Genomic DNA, 20,213 nt, shown 5'->3' with positions numbered 1-20,213 from the left:
GGTGTGCCTGATCTACTGGTTAGGGTTAGGTGTAGGGTTAGGGCTAGGGTTTAGGGGCTAGGGCTAGGGTTTAGGTTAAAGGTAAGTATTTATGGTTAGGTATAGGTTTAGGGTTTAGGGTTAGGGTTAGGGTTTATGATGCATGGTTCTGCAGCTCCGGCGTCGTGGTTTAGGGATTTAGAGGGGTTTAGGGCTCGAAGCCTCCCCAGTTTAGGGTTTAGGGTTTAGGGGAGCTACTTTTGCACCATTACACCTTGCATCACACTTTGACACATGTCATAGGTCCACATGCAAGGTTTGGTGGGGTTCCGGTGCTCCGGCGGTCGTTATCCCCCTCCTCCCCCCAAAACAGCGGAACGTGTGCCCCGGCGGGTCTACCCCCCTAGATTTCTCCGCGCGAGGGTGCACCAATGTACTTTTTCATTCTTTTAGGTTTGTTTAGGACATATACACATGGAGAACCAAGATCTACCCCCCTAGATTTCACCGCGCGAGGGTGTGCCTGATCTACCGGTTAGGGTTAGGTGTAGGGTTAGGGCTAGGGTTTAGGGGGTAGGGCTAGGGTTTAGGTTCAAGGTAAGGATTTATGGTTAGGTATAGGTTTAGGGTTTAGGGTTAGGGTTAGGGTTTATGATGCATGGTTTTGTAGCTCCGGTGTGTCAGCTCCGGTGTGTCAGCACGTGTAGTCACTGACTACTGCATGCCGGCCTGGCATGACAGGATACGATCTGCTGAGGAGGGTCAAGGTAAATATATTTGCATAGCCTTTATTCTTGCTCTGCTAATTTGAGCATGCATTCATTCATTTCATAGCATGGTACACATTTTCCTCCTTCTCTTCACGATCGAGTCTTATTTACGGCTTTCTCTCAAGGATCAGACCCTCGTGGAAATACAAATACAATAATTGTACAAGTTAGTAGTTGTATTCTATGTAACCTCCTACAATGGTTTTGAGTGAACCAAAGCATACTATCTAGCCTCAAATCCCTTATATCAATGTCAGCACTAAAGGGTACAAAATAATCCTAGCACCCTTATAAATGAAATGGTAAAAATAAAAATAAAAATTCGTTGCCGTGCGCAGGCGCACGGCAAAGAACCCTGCCGCACGGCAAAGGCAGCCTTGCGCACGGCAAAGAGGCCCCGCACGGCAAAGGCGCTTTGCCGCATGGCAAAGAACCCCGCACGGCAAAGAGCACGGATAAGGCTTGGTCGGGACGCGCCTGAGCCACAGAACACGCCCAACTCGACCCGCGCCTGTGCCCCCCTTCCACGCCGCCGCCACCGCCCGTTGCTTCTTGGCCCACCCGCGCCGCCGGAGTCGCGCCCACTGATGACCCACAAGTATAGGGGATCGCAACAGTCTTCGAGGGAAGTAAAACCCAATTTATTGATTCGACACAAGGGGAGACAAAGAACACTTGGAAGCCTTAACAGCGGAGTTGTCAATTCAGCTGCACCTGGAAACAGACTTGCTCGCAAGGGTTTATCAAGAGGTAACAGTTTTATAGCGATAGCAGAGTGAAATAACAGCAGCAGAGTAACAGAGACAGCAGTAGTGATTTTAGTAAACAGCAGGATTAAAATACTGTAGGCACGGGGACGGATGACGGGCGTTGCATGGATGAGAGAAACTCATGTAACAATCATAGCAGGGCATTTGCAGATAATAATAAAACGGTGTCCAAGTACAAAGCAATCAATAGGCATGTGTTCCATATATAGTCGTGCGTGCTCGCAATGAGAAACTTGCACAACATCTTTTGTCCTACCAGCCGGTGGCAGCCGGGCCTCAAGGGAAACTACTGGATATTAAGGTACTCCTTTTAATAGAGTACCGGAGCAAAGCATTAACACTCCGTGAACACATGTGATCCTCACATCGCTACCATTCCCTCCGGTTGTCCCGATTTCTGTCACTTCGGGGCCATCGGTTCCGGACAGCGACATGTGTATACAACTTATAGGTAAGACCATAAACAATGAATATCTTGATGAAGCAATAACATGTTCAGATCTGAGATCATGGCACTCGGGCCCTAGTGACAAGCATTAAGCATAACAAGTTGCAACAATATCATCAAAGTACCAATTACGGACACTAGGCACTATGCCCTAACAATCTTATGCTATTACATGACCAATCTCATCCAATCCCTACCATCCCCTTCGGCCTACAGCGGGGGAATTACTCACACATGGATGGGGGAAACATGGCTGGTTGATGTAGAGGCGTTGGCGGTGATGGCGGTGATGATCTCCTCCAATTCCCCGTCCCGGCGGAGTGCCAGAACGGAGACTTCTGGCTCCCGCGACGGAGTTTCGCGATGTGGCGGCGTTCTGGAGGGTTTCTGGCGACTTCGACTTCTCTCCGTGCGTTTTTAGGTCGAGGCCGATAAATAGTCCGAAGGAGGGCGTCGGAGGCCGGCCAAGGGGGCCACACCACAGGGCCGCGCGGGCCCCCCTGGGCTGCGCCGCCCTATGGTGTGGGGCCCTCGGGCCTCCACTTCAATTGCCCTTCTGGCTCCGTTAGTTTCCTGGGAAAATAGGGCCTTCTGCATAAATTCCGAGGTTTTTCCCGAAAGTTGGATTTCTGCACAAAAACTGACACCAGAGCAGTTCTGCTGAAAACAGCGTTAGTCCGTGTTAGTTGCATCCAAAATGCACAAATTAGAGGCAAAACAATAGCAAAAGTGTTCGGGAAAGTAGATACGTTTTGGACGTATCAACTCCCCCCAAGCTTAGCTTATTGCTTGTCCTCAAGCAATTCAGTTAACAACTGAGCGATAAAAGAACTTTCACGAACACATTTGCTCATATGATGTATATATTCTCATGATATGGCTAATACTTAAGCAATTCATAGTGAGATACATGTAAATAAGATCATCTAACAGCTATGTCAATCATGGAGAGGTACCAACAATTAATAATAAGCATCATGAATCATGTATATAAGCAGGATTGCAATGTTCATAAGAGAGTATGATAAAGTGGTATCTCGCTTGCCTGTATTTGGTTGGCAAAACATAAATGCCCGGGCACCTCTGGAGTTCATAGAAAGACTAGAAGTAGTGATTGTCAAAAGATAAATGCATCAAAGTTATACCACAATCAATCATATTTTGAGACAAGCATATTGTACTAAGAATGACAGTTGTGCTCTCAAGATAGTGCTCAAAGAAATAATGGAGACACAACATAAAAGTAAAAGATTGACCCTTCGCAGAGGGAAGCAGGGATTGACATGCGCTAGAGCTTTTCATTTTTATAAAGACAGGAGTAAAATTATTTTGAGAGGTGTTTGTTGTTGTCAACGAATGGTAATGGGTACACTAACTACCTCGCCAACCAGACTTTCAAGAGCGGCTCCCATGAATTATTGCATATTTATTCGGCACTCCTTCCAACCTTTCTTTCACAAACCATGGCTAACCGAATCCTCGGGTGCCTGCCAACAATCTCATACCATGAAGGAGTGCCTTTTTTATTTTGGTTTTATTATGATGATGACACTCCCCCCAACCTTTGCTTACACAAGCCATGGCTAACCGAATCCTTCGGGTGCCGTCCAACAATCACAAACCATGGAGGAGTGTCTATTTAAGTTAATTAATTCGGGACTGGGAATCCCATTGCCAGCTCTTTTTGCAAAATTATTGGATAAGCGGATGTGCCACTAGTCCATATGAGAGTCCGTCAAAAGTAAATGACAAGGTTGAAAGCTAAACACCACATACTTCCTCATGAGCTATGAAACATAAACACAAATTGAGAAGCATTTTGAAGGTTTTAAAGGTAGCGCATGAGAATTTACTTGGAATGGTTTGAAATGCCATGCATAGGTATTTATGGTGGACACTCTGGAATAACTTGGTTTTCATGTGTTTGGAAGTACGAGCAGCGTTCCCGCTCAGTACAAGTGAAGGCTAGCAATAGACTAGGGAGCGACAAATCAAGAGAGCAGTAACTGTCATAATCATGCTTGCGGCAAAATAAATTAACGGAGGCATAAAAGTGATACAAGAACTCTGAAGCAATATAGATCCTCGAGGCTTAATTGACTTTTTTTGTTCAGTCATAGCATGCGTGAGCATGTGCCAAGTCGATATAAATGAATTATTCAGAGGAGGATACCACAATGCCATACTTACTTATGAATAAAACAATGCAAACAAACATACATGACATGCTACTCATATTAATAAATTGGAGCTAAACATGAGAGGTCATGAACTACTAGACTTTCCTAAATAACATATACCTCACATGAACCAACTAAGCATGCTCACATGGATGAGTATATGTACAAAAATGAAAACAAATAGAGTTCATACCAGCCCCTCACCACAATCAGATTGTCGTAGATCGTCATTATTGCCTTTTCACTTGTGCAGCTTGGATAATATGAAATGAAAACCACGCTCCAGCCACCGAAGACCATTGAACTCATAAAGAACTTTACAAACCAGAGAAGAACAGCAAATATTTTTGGTGTTTTCGAATTTAGAAACAAGAACAAGAGGAAACAAACAAACAAAGCAAAATCTTTTTGGGTTTTCTTATAGCAAACTAGCAATAGCAAATAAAGTGAAACAAATGCAAGAAACTAAAGCAAACAAATGGTGAAGAGAAATAACAGAAATATTTTTGGTCTTTTTGTGTTTTGGGAAGGAAACAAAGCGAAATCAAGAAATAGCAAACTGAAAGAAACACAGAAAAGCGAGATGGCAGGAATCTGCCAAAACCTGACAGCAGTACAGAAATCGATTTTAACAAAAATCTTACGTTGCTCAGATCGAAAAGTGTTCAACTAATGAAAGTTAGATAACAACCTGGGGAACCTGCACAAAAATTGGCAGCTCAAAATGACGCTCTGGCTATGTTTGAGAATGTTTACGGTAACGTTCCAGAATCTGTTTTCAGGCAGCACTTCCCCAAATATTATCTTCTTCTCATTAGAAAACCACTCAAACGAACAAAACAAGTATGCAAAAGTATCCAGCAACCATAATATGCAAAGAATGAGTGATGCCGGTATACCTCCCCCCAAGCTTAGGCTTTTGACTCTTCTTGATCATATATCATCCTCCTCTCTTGACCCTTGAAAACTTCCTTCACAACAAACTTCTCATAAACTTTATTAGAGGGGTTAGTACTCAAAAAAAATTTGAATCCACCTTGGTCCTGTAGTGGCACATTGCAAAAACTCAATAAAACATTAGCTACAGCTCTCTATGTCTAGAAAAGCTCGCTTAAAGTCCACAAGAGACAATGCAAAAAATAGAGACAGAATCTGCCAAAACAGAACAGCCAGTAAAGACGAATTTTAAATAAATACTTCCGTTGCTCAAATCAGAAAAATCAAAACTAATGAAAGTTGCGTACATATCTGAGGAACACGCACGTAAATTGGCATAATTTTCTGAGTTACCTACAGAGAAAACAGCCCAGATTCGTGACAGATAAAAAATCTGTTTCTGCGCAGAAATCCAAATCTAGTATCAACCTTCGATTAGAGGCTTCACTTGGCACAACATTGCAATAAAATAAAGATAAGGAGAGGTTGCTACAGTAAGTAAAACAAGTGGAGGAAGAAAGAGATGTTGTTTACCTCCTCTATGCATATAAAAAGTATTCGTTAACAAGGTTGATCAAGTCTTGCCACCAAATAAATTTTCATAGCATAAGAAGAAATAAACCTCAAATCAATCATGTTACCTTGAATTGTATTGATATGGATCCAATCACGAGAGTTTGATATTCTTCTTTAGGCTCATATATAGGACAATCAATAGTTCCCACTTTGATAGTTCTCACATTAGAAATAGTATTAACTCCACACGCTTTCTCAATCTTCTTAGGAAAATAAACGGTATGCTCCCTATCATCAACATTGAAAGTAACCTTTCCTTTATTGCAATCAATAACAGCCCCTGCGGTGTTAAGAAAAGGTCTCCCAAGAATAATAGACATATTATCATCTTCAGGCATTTCCAACACAACAAAATCAGTTAATATCAAACAGTTAGTAGTAACTTGAACAGGAACATTCTCACATATACCAACAGGAATAGCAGTAGATTTATCAGCCATTTGCAGAGATATATCAGTAGGTATCAACTTATCTAAGTAAAGTCTCTTATAAAGAGAAAAAGGCATAACACTAACACCGGCTCCCAAGTCACATAGAGCAGTTTTAACATAATTATTCTTGATAGAACAAGGAATAGTAGGTATACCTGGGTCGCCCAACTTCTTCGGAACTTTGCCATTGAAAGAGTAATTAGCAAGCATAGTGGAAATTTCCTCATTGGGGATTTTCCTTTTGTTAGTAACAATATCTTTCATATACTTTGAATAAGGAGGCAATTTAATAGCATCAGTCAAAGGGATTTGCAAGAATAAAGGTTTCATCCAATCGCAAAATTTATTATAGTGTTCTTCTTCCTTTGATTTTAATTTCTTAGCAGGAAAAGGCATTTGCTTTTGCACCCAAGGTTCTCTTTCATTACCATGTTTCTCAGCAATAAAATCTTCTTTAGTGTACTTTTTATTTTTAGCATGCTTTTCAGGTTCTTCTTCAACCTCTTCTTTATCAGGAGTATCATTCTTATCATTATCATTATCATTATCATGTTCATTACCACTGTCCCTTTCAGCATCGTAAATAGAAATACTATTAGGATCATTAACAGGTTCAGAGGATTCTACAACATTTTTATGTTTCTTCTTCTTTTTCTTCCTAGAATGAGCACTAGGTTCAATGCGTTGAGAATCTTGTTCAACTCTTTTGGGATGCCCTTCAGGATATAGAGGATCCTGGGTAGAGACACCACCTCTAGTTGTTACTTCATAAGCATGTTTCTCTTTAGAATTATTCCCTAACAAGTCATTTTGCACTTTAGTGAGTTGATCAATTTGAGTTTGAATCATTTGAAAATGTTTGACAAGCATCTTAACATCATTGGAGGTTCTCTCCACAATATCATGCAATTCACTAATAGCTTGAGAATTTTCCATTAAATGATTCTCTACTCTCATATTAAAATTTTCTTGCTTAACAATATAATTATCAAACTCATCTAAGCATTGTGCAGGAGGTTTCGAATACGTAATATCTTCCCTAGTAAAGCGTTGAAGGGAGTTTACCTCAATCATGGATGAAGGGGGAATTATCTCACATATATCTTCAATAGGAGGTAGATTCTTCACATCTTCAGATTTAATACCTTTCTCCTTGAGAGACTTCTTGGCTTCCCTCATATCTTCATCATTCAATTTAATTAAACCCCGCTTCTTCAATATTGGAGTTGGAGTCGGTTCAGGCGTAGTCCAATCATCATGATTCCGGCTTATTTTAGCCAATAATTCTTCAAATATTGCCCTGGAGTTCTTTTCCCGAAAACACAACCAGCAAAACAATCCAGGTAAGCCCTAGACTCAATGGTTAGTCCACTATAAAATATATCAAGTAAATCATGCTTTTCCAAATCATGCTCAGGTCGAGCTCTAATAAGAGAGCAGATCTCGACCAAGCCTCGTGCAATTTCTCTTCATCTCCCTGATTAAAATTATAAATTCTCTGCAAAGCAATATGTTGAGCACTAGCAGGAAAGTATTTGCGGAAGAAAACATCAAACAATTCTTTCGGACTTTTAATAGAATTAGGTGGCAAATTATTATACCAAGTTTTAGCGTCATCCTTTAATGAGAATGGAAATATTTTAGCAACAAAGTAAGTACGCATCTTAACATCATCGTAAAACAAGCTACTAAGAGTAGATAGCTCAGTCATGTGTTCAACAAGACTTTCTTTTTCAGTACCACAAAAGGGTGTTTTCTCAACAATAGCTATATGAGATAGATCAAGAGAAAAATCATAATCTTTATCCCTAATGTTTATAGGAGATGTGGCAAACTTAGGATCAGGAGACAGTTTATATCTAACAAAGATGTTCTCGCAAGCAACTTTTTAATTTTTCTTGCATCAGTAGTAGCATTGCATTATTCAATAAAATCATCATTAAGCTCCTCATAATCTTCCTCAGGATCATCACTAAAATAACCTTGTTCATGTGAACTAACAGGTGTAGTAGCATTAGGAGTTTCAGTATTTTCAATTTGTCTAGACCTAGCAATTGTAGCATCTAGAAAAGATCCCAATGAACCACTATCATCAAGCACAATGAAACATTATCAATATTATGAGAGTGTTCAGATTCAGCAGATGTACCCGCATGCGAAGCATGTGGCGGTGAAACAAGTTTATCAATCACAGATGGTGAATCAAGAGCAGCAGAGGTATTCAAAATTGTACCTTTTCTTGTAGTGGATGGTAATATGGCGATCTTAGTATCGCGAGGTTTACCCATGATGGAGAATTTGCAGCGAACAGTATTAATCCAAGTGAACTTCCAAATAAAGCTATGCTCCCCGGCAACGGCGCCAGAAAATAGTCTTGATGACCCACAAGTATAAGGGGATCGCAACAGTCTTCGAGGGAAGTAAAACCCAATTTATTGATTCGACACAAGGGGAGACAAAGAACACTTGGAAGCCTTAACAGCGGAGTTGTCAATTCAGCTGCACCTGGAAACAGACTTGCTCGCAAGGGTTTATCAAGAGTAACAGCTTTATAGCGATAGATAGTGAAATAACAAAGAAAGAGAGTAACGAGACAGCAGTAGTGATTTTAGTAAACAGCAGGATTAAAATACTGTAGGCACGGGGACGGATGACGGGCGTTGCATGGATGAGAGAAACTCATGTAACAATCATAGCAGGGCATTTGCAGATAATAATAAAACGGTGTCCAAGTACAAAGCAATCAATAGGCATGTGTTCCATATATAGTCGTGCGTGCTCGCAATGAGAAACTTGCACAACATCTTTTGTCCTACCAGCCGGTGGCAGCCGGGCCTCAAGGGAAACTACTGGATATTAAGGTACTCCTTTTAATAGAGTACCGGAGCAAAGCATTAACACTCCGTGAACACATGTGATCCTCACATCGCTACCATTCCCTCCGGTTGTCCCGATTTCTGTCACTTCGGGGCCATCGGTTCCGGACAGCGACATGTGTATACAACTTATAGGTAAGACCATAAACAATGAATATCTTGATGAAGCAATAACATGTTCAGATCTGAGATCATGGCACTCGGGCCCTAGTGACAAGCATTAAGCATAACAAGTTGCAACAATATCATCAAAGTACCAATTACGGACACTAGGCACTATGCCCTAACAATCTTATGCTATTACATGACCAATCTCATCCAATCCCTACCATCCCCTTCGGCCTACAGCGGGGGAATTACTCACACATGGATGGGGGAAACATGGCTGGTTGATGTAGAGGCGTTGGCGGTGATGGCGGTGATGATCTCCTCCAATTCCCCGTCCCGGCGGAGTGCCAGAACGGAGACTTCTGGCTCCCGCGACGGAGTTTCGCGATGTGGCGGCGTTCTGGAGGGTTTCTGTCGACTTCGACTTCTCTCCGTGCGTTTTTAGGTCGAGGCCGATAAATAGTCCGAAGGAGGGCGTCGGAGGCCGGCCAAGGGGGCCACACCACAGGGCCGCGCGGGCCCCCCCTGGGCCGCGCCGCCCTATGGTGTGGGGCCCTCGGGCCTCCACTTCAATTGCCCTTCTGGCTCCGTTAGTTTCCTGGGAAAATAGGGCCTTCTGCATAAATTCCGAGGTTTTTCCCGAAAGTTGGATTTCTGCACAAAAACGAGACACCAGAGCAGTTCTGCTGAAAACAGCGTTAGTCCGTGTTAGTTGCATCCAAAATGCACAAATTAGAGGCAAAACAATAGCAAAAGTGTTCGGGAAAGTAGATACGTTTTGGACGTATCACCCACGCCGCCACCACAACCACTGCCGCGGGCCCCTCCCCTAGCTGCTGCTGCCGCACGCCCCCAGCTCCTGCTCGCGCGCCCCTGCTCGCTGCTGCTCGCGCCTCCCTCGCCGCCGCATGCCCCTCCCTCGCCGCCGCCCGTGCTGCTGCTCGCGTCTCCCCTAGCCGACGCCGCTTGCCCCTCCTCCGCCGCCGCCCATGCTGCTGCTGCTGCTCGCGGTTGCCTCCAACTCCGGCCGCCGCCTCCAAGTACCGCCGCCTCCTCCTCTGATTTTGGGAGGTCCTCCACCCGGCCTGCTTCCCCGACCCGACGCCCTGCTGCCCATCGATCCCTAGCGACCATGCATCTGCCCATCTCTGCAGCAAATTGAAGGTGAGGAATGTAGATAAATTGTTGTGAAGTTTGGAAATTTATGGGCTATTCGTGTGATATTTGGAAATCTATGGGTTGTTTGTGTGTTAAATTGAAATGAAAACTGCTATTTGTGTGATATTTTGACATGAGATGTGCAGATCCGAACATGAAAACTGATATTTGTGTGATATTTTGACATGAGATGTGCAGATCCGAACATGAAAACTGCTATTTGTGTGATATTTTGACATGAGCTGGTATCTTATTCATATCATGCATGAAGTTAAAATACTTTGCCTTATGCCTTTGGATGGATCAAGATAAGACACTTGAATGAGGCATAATTTAGTGTTGACTTGAATGACTAATTCATTTTTCCGCATCTGCAGGCGATGCTTCGGGGTGGACACAGGGGCCGGCGTTGTCGGGCTGTTTGAGGAGCGTTGCTGAGAGTGACCGTTTTTTTGGAGGGGATTTTGCCGGCGGGTCGTTGGTCTTCTTCACCGGCAGTCGATCACGCTTCGAGGGTGAGAATCCGTTTGCCTCTCTTGTACCTAGGTTTTTTTTGTGTCTAGATCACCAAGTCTGTCGCGATACCTAGGCGTCTCTTCCCGACCGTAAGGGTTACGCGGATAAATATGCATTAGTGGTCTCGCATATTATGAACCGTAACTCTTACGGCATTTATCGGGACAGCCGGCGGATGCGTAGTTGGGTACATTCTCCGTGCTCTACCTCGATCCGAGACAGGATTTCGGTAGCGCCTCCCCGTTGTTCTCCGGATGCACACCCCTCTCGGCTTTTTGCCGAGACGTGTATCGGGAGAGCAGCGGGGAGGTGCTGCCGAAATTCTGTCTCGGATCGGGGTAGAGCTGGGAGAACGTACTCAATCTACGGATCCGGCGGCTGCTAGGAGCCCACCTAGTAGAGTTTCAGGTTGATGCACGCGTAAAATAAATAAATATATGATGCATTTATTTCGTATTTGATATATAAATGCTATGTTCGTCTGTTTTGTTGCTGATTAGAGGATGGATAATCGTGGCTGGATGTACGATGGCAGAATCAGTCAGTGGGACTATACTGATGAATGGGGAGAAAAGACCGAGCAGTTTGTGGATAGGGCGTTTGCCATCCCTAGCAGACCTATAAGTGTTTGGTGCCCTTGTAGTAAGTGCGCTAACCGAAAGGCACAGGACAAGGAAACTATGAGTATGCACCTGATCAAGTTTGGGTTCACACCGTCCTACAGGATTTGGACTTACCATGGAGAAAAGGCAAAGAAACGTGCTAGGAAGGAGGTGCGGCAGATTCAACCTAGGGGGGAATATGACACTGGTTTTGATAGGTGCTTAGAAAACTTGGCTAATGGTAATGTGCCTGAAAGCTCTCATGTAGAGGTGGAGACACCTCAGGATGCGGAGACAAGTGAGGACCCGGAGGAAAACACAAAGGAGTATTATGAGGCTCTGTTTGCTTCGCAGAAACCCCTACATGAAAATACAGAGGTTACCCAACTAGATGCCATCGCTCGCCTTATGGCCTTGAAGTGCCATAGGAACTTGTGCAGAGATGGGTTCGATGAACTTCTGGTCATCGTAGGCAGCCTTCTGCCGAAAGGGCACCTCTTGCCGCAAAACTTCTACTATTCGACCAAATTGCTCAGTGACCTTAAGATGTCATCTCAGAAGATACACGCTTGTCCAAAGGGATGCATGCTATTCAGAGAGGAGCACGCTGACACAAATTATTGCATCAAATGCAATTCCTCTAGGTACTTTGAGGTAGACCGCAATGGTGATGGTCAGAAGAGGCAGACCACGGTTGCCAAGAATATCCTCCGCTATCTTCCAGTTCTACCGAGGATCCAGCGGCTCTTCATGACCGAGGATACCGCCCAGCAGATGAGGTGGGCCTTGGAAGGAAAGCAGATACACCGACAAGATGATACATCCGTCGGATGGTACCGCATGGCAGAACTTTGTGAAGAAATTTCCATTGAAAGCAGGTGACCCGAGGAGCGTAGCGATTGCGATATCAACCGATGGGTTCAATCCATATGGTATGTCGGCTGCAGATACAGTTGTTGGCCGTGTTTGTTATTCCCATGAACCTCCCCACGGCGTCTCGCATGAGATCGAGAACATGTTTGTGTCGATGATAATCCCAGGGCCCAAATACCCGGGCAAGAACATGAATGTGTACCTGGAACCGCTGGTGGATGACTTGGTTCGTGGCTGGGAAGGTCGCGGGATCCGAACATATGACGCATCAAAGGAGGAGTACTTCGATATGTATGTGTGGTACCACACGTCCCTGCATGACCTGCCCGGCACGTGCTTTGTTCTGCGGGTGGTGTACACATGGGAAGTGGCCTTGCCCACAGCAAGTGCATGTGCCGTGACTTTCTTCTAGCTAAACAAGGGAGGCAAGTATTCATGCTTTGATGAAGCTCGACAGTTCCTTGAGCGGAGGCATGCATACAGGAGTGATGTAAAGAGTTTCAAGAAAGGCCGTGTTGTCCGTGGCCCGAAGCCAATTCCGAAGACCGGAACGGAAATCAAGGCCGAGTTAGATGCTCTTCAGCCTAGCCCAGATGGGAATGGTTTCTTAGGATATGGGGAGACACACCAATGGACTCACAAGCCGTGCTTATGGAAGCTCCCTTACTTTGAGTTTCTCGAGCTCCCGCATAACATTGATGTAATGCACACCGAGAAGAATATCAGTGAAGCCATTTGGAGCACGATTGTGGACACTGAGAAGACGAAGGATAACATAAAGGCTCGAATTGATCAAGAAATGTGGTGTGATAGGCCGGAGTTGAACATGCATCCACCTAATGGTGCCAAAAAAACTTGGACTAAGCCACACGCTCCGTTCTGCCTCACAAAGGCCCAAAAAAGGGAGGTCTTCCAATGGATGAAGGACTCCTTGTTTTTCCCCGATGGGTTCGCAGCCAACTGGATGAGGGGCCTGAACATTGAAACGCTGCGAGTACAAGGACTGAAGAGTCATGACTACCAAATATGGCTTGAGCGGATAATGCCGGTGATGATTCGAGGCTATGTCCCTGAGAAGACTTGGCGAGTGCTAGCGAGGTTGAGTTTTTTCTTCCGCCAGATTTGTGCTAGGGAGTTAGACACTAAAGTGATTGAGAAGCTGGATGAAGAGGCACCCGTGTTGCTTTGCGATCTGAGAAGATCTTTCCTCCTGTGGTTTTTTAATCCGATGCAACACATGATCCTGCACCTCGCGGAGGAGTGCTTAAAGGGGGGCCCGAATTGGGGCCGTTGGCAGTTTGGTCCCGAGAGAGAAACACAAAAGCTTCGTCAAATGACTGGCAATAAATGCAAGATCGAACCATCCATAGCCGAGGCAGTCCTGAACGTGGAGGTGGCAAACTTCACCACTAAGCACTATGATCCCAACATTCCCACAAAGCACAACCCGGTCCTCCGTTACAATGCCGCCAACAATGAAGAAGTACCCAAGCTTAGCATCTTCGTGGGGCTTGGTGGCAAGTCAAGTGGCTCGAAGCCGTACAGAACGGACCTACATGAGCGGACCTTGATCCACTCGTATGTCTTAAACACCATGGTCGAAGTGAAGCCGTACATCGAGTAAGTGCGAACCATTTAATTATTCGCAAACATTCACTCGTATGTTCGTGGCTAACTCTTCCTCTTTTCATCGGTATAGGAAATTCAAGGCTATACATTGGAAGAATACCCACAGGGAGCCTACCCCGGAAGAATCCAAGCAAATTTTCGATAAGGGAGGCGGTTTCGGTTTCAGTAGCTGGTTTTGTAATTTGGTACTATTCTATCCAAATTAGCTAGCACTTCCGACATTTATCGGTCATTTCTCGTTCTAAACTTCTTGTGCTAAACTTGTAGGCAAGAACTGACAAAGAGATGAAGTCAGAGCTAAGAAAAATTGCTAGGGGCTTTGACCATTCCGTAGAAGCGTTCAACTCCTATGACGTGAACGGGTATCGCTTCCGGACTCCATCAATACACAACAAGCCGGCCCAACGCGAAGACAATAAATAGTGGGGTGGTATGTCAAGGTGATGATGGGCTCCATTACTATGGAAGAGTCGAGGGTATATACGAGCTGAATTACGGGTTTCACAAAGGGCTAAATCCCGTCGTCTTCAAATGCCATTGGTTTGACCCACGTCGGGTGAGACGGGATCCTGAAATTGGGTTGGTCGAAGTTGAAAGGAACTCCGTTTATAAGGGAGAGGATGTGTACATCTTGGCAACCCAGGCCTTTCAAGTATTCTATCTCCCGTACGCGTGCGTAAAACCCGACAAAACGTCTACATGGATGGGATGTTGTGATGACGGTGCCTTCACGCAATAGGCCGCCCCGCCAAACAAGGACAATTACCGCCGCGTAGACCCCTCAGCAAGGAGTGTCGAGTTTTATCAGGAAGAAGGGCTCCCGGCCATTTCACAATCGGCTTGCCGACTATCGATGACATGGTCGTAGACGATGAACAAGAAGACGCGGGCATGGATGGAGACAATGCAGAAGATGAAGCTGAGGATGTCTGTGCCCCGGAAGACCTGAGTTTGCTCGAGGCGTTCAAAGCAGGGATTGACCTCGATGCAGATGGACCACCTCCAGGTTTCATTGATGATTATTGGTTCGCCGAGCCTGATGACGATGAGGAGACACGCGGTCCAATCACGGATGGCGACACAGGCTACTGATCTATGTAGTAGTAATTGTGAGGCTAGCCTATTTGTAATAACTCCGTGTAATAGAGATTGTCTAGCTAGGTTATTTGTAAGAACTCCGTGCTATGTTTGAGAGAACTCTATGGTAGCTATTTGTTGCTTCCACTAATTAATTAATGTTCATCCTTTTGCATTATTTGTTGCTTTCATTAATGTTCATCTACTTATATTTCTGTTGCTTTCACTAATATTTATCTCTTTACAATATTGCGTACTAATAAACCACTCTCTTCATTTGTGTTTGCAGGTGATTGAAGCATGCTGCCAAAAAAAGGGGTGGCGGTCTTAAAAAGAAGCTCAAGGACTTGGTAGGTGTAGGGACTTCGAGGCGGGGCCGAGCTACTACCCCCCCTCCTAGCCCCCCTCCTGTCGCTCCCACAGGGCGGCCGCGTAGGAAGAATGCGACGCGGGTACTCACTCCTAGTCCTAGCCCCCCTCCCGCAGCCGATGATGATGACGAGGAGGAGGACCAGGAGCACCACGGGGGTGGGGAGGACCAGGAGGAGGAGGTGGGTGGGGAGGACCAGGAGGAGGAGGGGGGTGGGGAGGACCAGGAGGAGGAGGGGGACGAGGAGGACCTCTCGGAGGATGAGGGGTTGGGGAACTTAGTGTTCGATCCTGATCCAAGCCTAGAGTGGTGTGAGCCGGAGAATTACCAGTACGTTCCAGCTTTGGAGAGGCTGAGGCCACGTGATAGGAAGCCATATCGGCGTGGGATAACACAGCTCCCCTCGCTGAAGAGCTGGCGCTACAGGCACGTTGTTCTACAGCCCTATGGAAGGAGGTACATGTTAATTTTTGGCATTTCGTTATCGCAATTTTGTCATTATCAAAATTATTATCACATACATATTGATGTTGTCGTTTCATGGTGCAGCTCGTTCCAGTTTGAAGACCCGACGCAGAGACCGCCACGTGGGTACTCGAACATCCTTGGGGGCCTACTTAGATGGTATTTCCCTGGGATAGTCAATTTCCCTACTGGTGGCTGCGACGTAGCTTGGAGGTGGGCGCACTACAGCCTCGCGGAAGATCCTCTTGGCCGCGGCACCGCGGCGGATATGGTTGTTGCCAAATTCTGGGTACGTGACTTTTGACACTTTACCATTCATACACTCTCCTTGGTTCACAATAATTGCACTAATGCCCCTTGTTTTACCTATGTGCATGGTTGCAGAAATACTTCAAGAGGGCCGAGGGCAAGGAGAATGCGTGCGATGATGTCCTACACCAGCTTGCAAGGAAGAGGGTGACTGGCATGCACTACGAGGCACGTGTTCAATGCGTCCGCGACTGGCATGCCGACCGCTTCGTCCACATGTCTAAGGAGGACGCTCGCGACACACTCATGCAGCCGTGGCAGTACTTGCAGGTATTTGCTTTATGTGTTATTGATTTCTTTATCGCCATGTAGTTTATTTTACCATAATGGGTTTATCTTGTGCATGTAGAACCCTCCTCAGTACGTCGGCAACGACGATAGGTGCTTTCGTGCGATGGTCATGTGGTGGACATGCCCCCAGTACCTCAAGAAGCACAAGGAGGGCAAGAAGAAGCGGGCAGAGATGCGAGGTGGATCGCATATCCAAGGCAGCATCCCCATCTCTCTTCACCTGCAGAAGGAGGTGAGCAAATTAATGGTTCCTTCATTCTTTGAATTCATGTTATATATTTGCTAACTCTGCAAGGGTGTGCCACTTCACTTTATTACATGTTCTCTTTTGCAGGAAGTCAGGACAGGAGCGAAGCCTAACGTCTTTGCCGTGCTAAAGAAGATGAAGCAAAGGAAGACGCCTGATCCTGAGACGGGATCCGTGTGGGTTAACCCGCAATCCGAGACCCAGTGCACGTCGTATGTCTCCAAGTTCAAGCAGAAGTACGGCGAGGACGCCAACCCAGAGGCCGAGGACTTTGACCCTGAGGTCGCGGTGCTTGCGGGAGAAGGCTTGAAGCATGGCCGCCTATGGTTTGGTGACGGGTGCGTCGACCCAGCGAGGGTTCCCTCTCTCCGCCAGATCCGTCGTGGTCGTAAGAGCGGCCAGCCTGAGGTAGAGCCCCGGCCACGGGCTTCGGATCTAGCTGTCGAGCGGTTACGGGTATGTTCTTCCTCGGGTCTCTACATTTCCTTTACATGCTTTCCATTGAAATGTTAATGACATCGCGGCAACACAACGTAGGAGGAGATGGCAGCGAAGGAGCAGGCGGCCCAGGAGCAAAGGGCGCAGATGGAGCAGCAGATTCTGCAGTACCAGCAGCAGCAGACACAGATGATGCAGCAGATGCAACAGCAGCAGCAGATGATGCAGCAGCAGCAGGCACAGATGAGCTGGCTGATGAGCCAGACGGCTCTGTCTTCTCCACCGGGGAGTCTTCCTCCTCCACCTTACTCCCTGCCGTGGATGCCGCCACCGCCCACTCATACCCCGGGGACACCTATCACCGTCAACAACATGAACATCATCCGGAGCATGAACCTCGGTGAGTCCTCCTACGCTTGTGCCCAACCCGCTACTTGTGCTTGTTCAAGTGTTCAATATGCAAATGCAAATGTTCATTCCATCAACCTGCTTATAGATTATATGTCACAAGGCAATGACAATGAGGCCGGCGGAAGCGGAGGAGGACAAGGTTGATGGCATGGTCTTCGTGCACTCGTCGTCGTTGTAATGGATTGTTCGCACTTGTTATGGATTGTAATAATTGACATTGCTATGCATGAACTATGTGGACTCTATGTAATGGATTGTATGCATGAACTATGTGTGCTCGATGTATTTGTGGTGTTGTTGATGTGTTTGGTGATCTTATGTTGATATATATGTTATATATGCTATATTTGTGAAATGCAATATTTGAAATGCAGGGATAATTGAAAAATAGCAAAAAAATGAAAAAATCAGGCCCCTTTGCCGTGTGTGTGCACACGGCAAAGGACATTTGGTCTCTTTGCCGTGTGCACACGCACGGCAAAGGGGCCACGTGTCGCCCAACTGTGCTCCTGGGAGCTCCTGGGGGCGTGCCTGCATGGGGCTTTCCCGTGCGTGGCAGAGCAAGGCCGCACGGCAAAGCTTTGCACGGCAAAGAATTTCGGCGCACGGCAACGCTGGGCGCACGGCAAAGAATTTCGGCGCACGGCAAAGCAACGGCGCACGGCAGCGCTGGCAGCGCACGGCAAAGACGCCTCGCACGGCAGCGTTCGCAGCGCACGGCAGAGATGGCGACGCACGGCAAAGGGCTTTGCCGTGCAATCCTTGCATGCGCACGGCAAAGGTGGCTTTGCCGTCGAAGACGTTGCCGTGCAAACTTTGCCGTGCGTGGACGCACGGCAAAGCCTTTGCCGTGCGTATAGGCCTCTTTGCCGTCCAAAGCCTCGCACGGCAACGGCTTCTTTTCCCGTAGTGTTGGTTCGCTTTGCCGTGCTCACTAGCTTGGTTTCCCTGAAGGAGAAGAACGACCGTGCTTCCTATTTATAGGCGACGATGTACGAACAGGAGCGGTAGCTACCTAGTGACGAGTGTTATCGTTAAAATATATAGAATGAAGCGTTGGATTTTCGCGAAAAATAAGATTGCAGGTCGCTGGATTCGACCCATGATCTGCCATATACTTCTTAGTAGCTGCAGAACCAACCTAACACAGTACGTTCAATTTTATATACTCTTTCCATTTGGACGTATCTAGACATCAAGGCTTTTACTTCGGTGTTCCCTCCTCTCCAAACTTTGGCTCCCCGTGAATCTTCTAATATCCCTTCGTGGGTTAACTTATCCCTTCAATATTTATGGTTGTGAGAGGAGGGAAAGAACACTGAATCGGACAACTAAATATCTTCTACATAAATTCAGATTTTACCGAGTTAGAACATTTTTCATGGGACAAAGGAAGTAGAAGTCTAACAAAGCTCACATATGCTCACTGGTGGAGGACCGAGCCCCAGCCCCTGATAACAAATTTTCTCTATCATAGAACAACACAAGTTCAGGCCTACACCGCAACACAATACCTACAAAAAGATACAAACATAACCAAGGGATAACTGTACGTAGGGGACTACTATGGTATGTCCCTTATAGTTGCATGGCAAGAACGAATCCCGCCCATCGTTGTCTTCACCGCCTCATGGTCATGTATTCTAGCCACTGACCATCACATCTGCAAATACATAGATATTTTTCATATACAGTCAGTTGGTTGTGCCAGGAATATTCTCTCGACCGCGATTTTCTTCCTAAGATTCTACAATATCCATCAAAGGGCTGCGCAATAGATTCCACGGCCTCCAAGGCACCTTTAGGAATTGACATAAATTGTGGTTGGTACCTGCTGGCCAATACATAACATATGATACAAGGTTCAATGAACCACTAACCTGACGCAATGCAAGGCTATAAGACGAGCAAGTTCCTAGGAATATGTTACACTTGGGTTAAATTATTGTTAAAGCCGGCTTACTTATAGAGATGACACAAGGTAGAAGGGTTAATAATTCACTGGCCTGACATGCGCAAATTAGTTTTTCGATAATGACAGGGAAAGACCTTCACCACTGGTCGTACTAATTACTATTGCACCGACGAAAGATATACTTTTAGTTTTAACACAGTTGTGAACTAAAGCTCACCACGTGAGCAGATTTTACTGTTTATGTTGTTCCCCCTTGTACTAGCCGTATCCATCAATACAAATGATGAAACATACTCTCTCCGGTCTCTTTTAATGACTCAAATTTAGTATAAAGTTTTACTAAATTTGAGTCAATTAAAAAGACCGGAGAGAGTAGCTCCTAACCCATGAAGCTATCTTGGTCCCGATGTGTCTCCCTCTGCTGCCCCATCCTCTGTTGTCAGTCTTCTTTTCGCTGACATACCTCAAAACCACGGATCCTCTCTGTCCTCAACTCATGGTCGCGCGACGCGCCGCTCACATCTCTCCCGTAGCCACGCCAACCTAGCTATCTTGGACCTCCTGCAACTGCCTGAACATGTCATAATCCAAGTTTTATCTAAAATTTGTAGACTTGTGATATTTGTTACGAAGGTACTCAATAGCTAGTGTTTTTATAACAAATATCCGACCAGTGGATGTTTTTGTTACCACAGCCTCTACAGGTGTGTGTTTGTGCAATTTTACCATATAAAACATGAAGTAAGTGCGTTGAACTTTGAGTTAGTTGAATCTGCACCGGTAGGGGCATGAGCTATCACTTTCCCAATTGTACAAAACATGAAGTAAGTACGTTGAA

At 45.7% G+C, this 20,213-nt stretch overlaps 1 protein-coding gene across 1 annotated transcript; it reads left to right on the top strand.

The window, feature by feature from the left end:
- Positions 1–713: 713 nt before the first annotated feature.
- On the top strand, positions 714–19,309 carry LOC127304486 (uncharacterized). The gene is made up of 4 exons (XM_051335158.2): positions 714–746; positions 16,816–17,067; positions 17,149–17,449; positions 19,155–19,309. The coding sequence occupies exons 1-4, from the start codon at positions 714–716 to the stop codon at positions 19,307–19,309; spliced, it is 741 nt and encodes a 246-aa protein (XP_051191118.2).
- The last annotated feature ends 904 nt before the right edge of the window (positions 19,310–20,213 follow it).

Source organism: Lolium perenne, chromosome 5 (genome assembly GCF_019359855.2).
Source record: "Lolium perenne isolate Kyuss_39 chromosome 5, Kyuss_2.0, whole genome shotgun sequence".
NCBI lineage: Eukaryota > Viridiplantae > Streptophyta > Magnoliopsida > Poales > Poaceae > Lolium > Lolium perenne.
This window is presented reverse-complemented; position numbering and strand designations above follow the sequence as displayed.

Coding starts and splice junctions, on each gene's coding strand:
- LOC127304486 (XM_051335158.2), top strand. CDS start 714: ATGACAGGATACGATCTGCTGAGGAGGGTCAAG. Junction 747..16,815: donor ATCTGCTGAGGAGGGTCAAG/GTAAATATATTT, acceptor TCCGAGACCCAG/TGCACGTCGTATGTCTCCAA. Junction 17,068..17,148: donor TAGCTGTCGAGCGGTTACGG/GTATGTTCTTCC, acceptor AACACAACGTAG/GAGGAGATGGCAGCGAAGGA.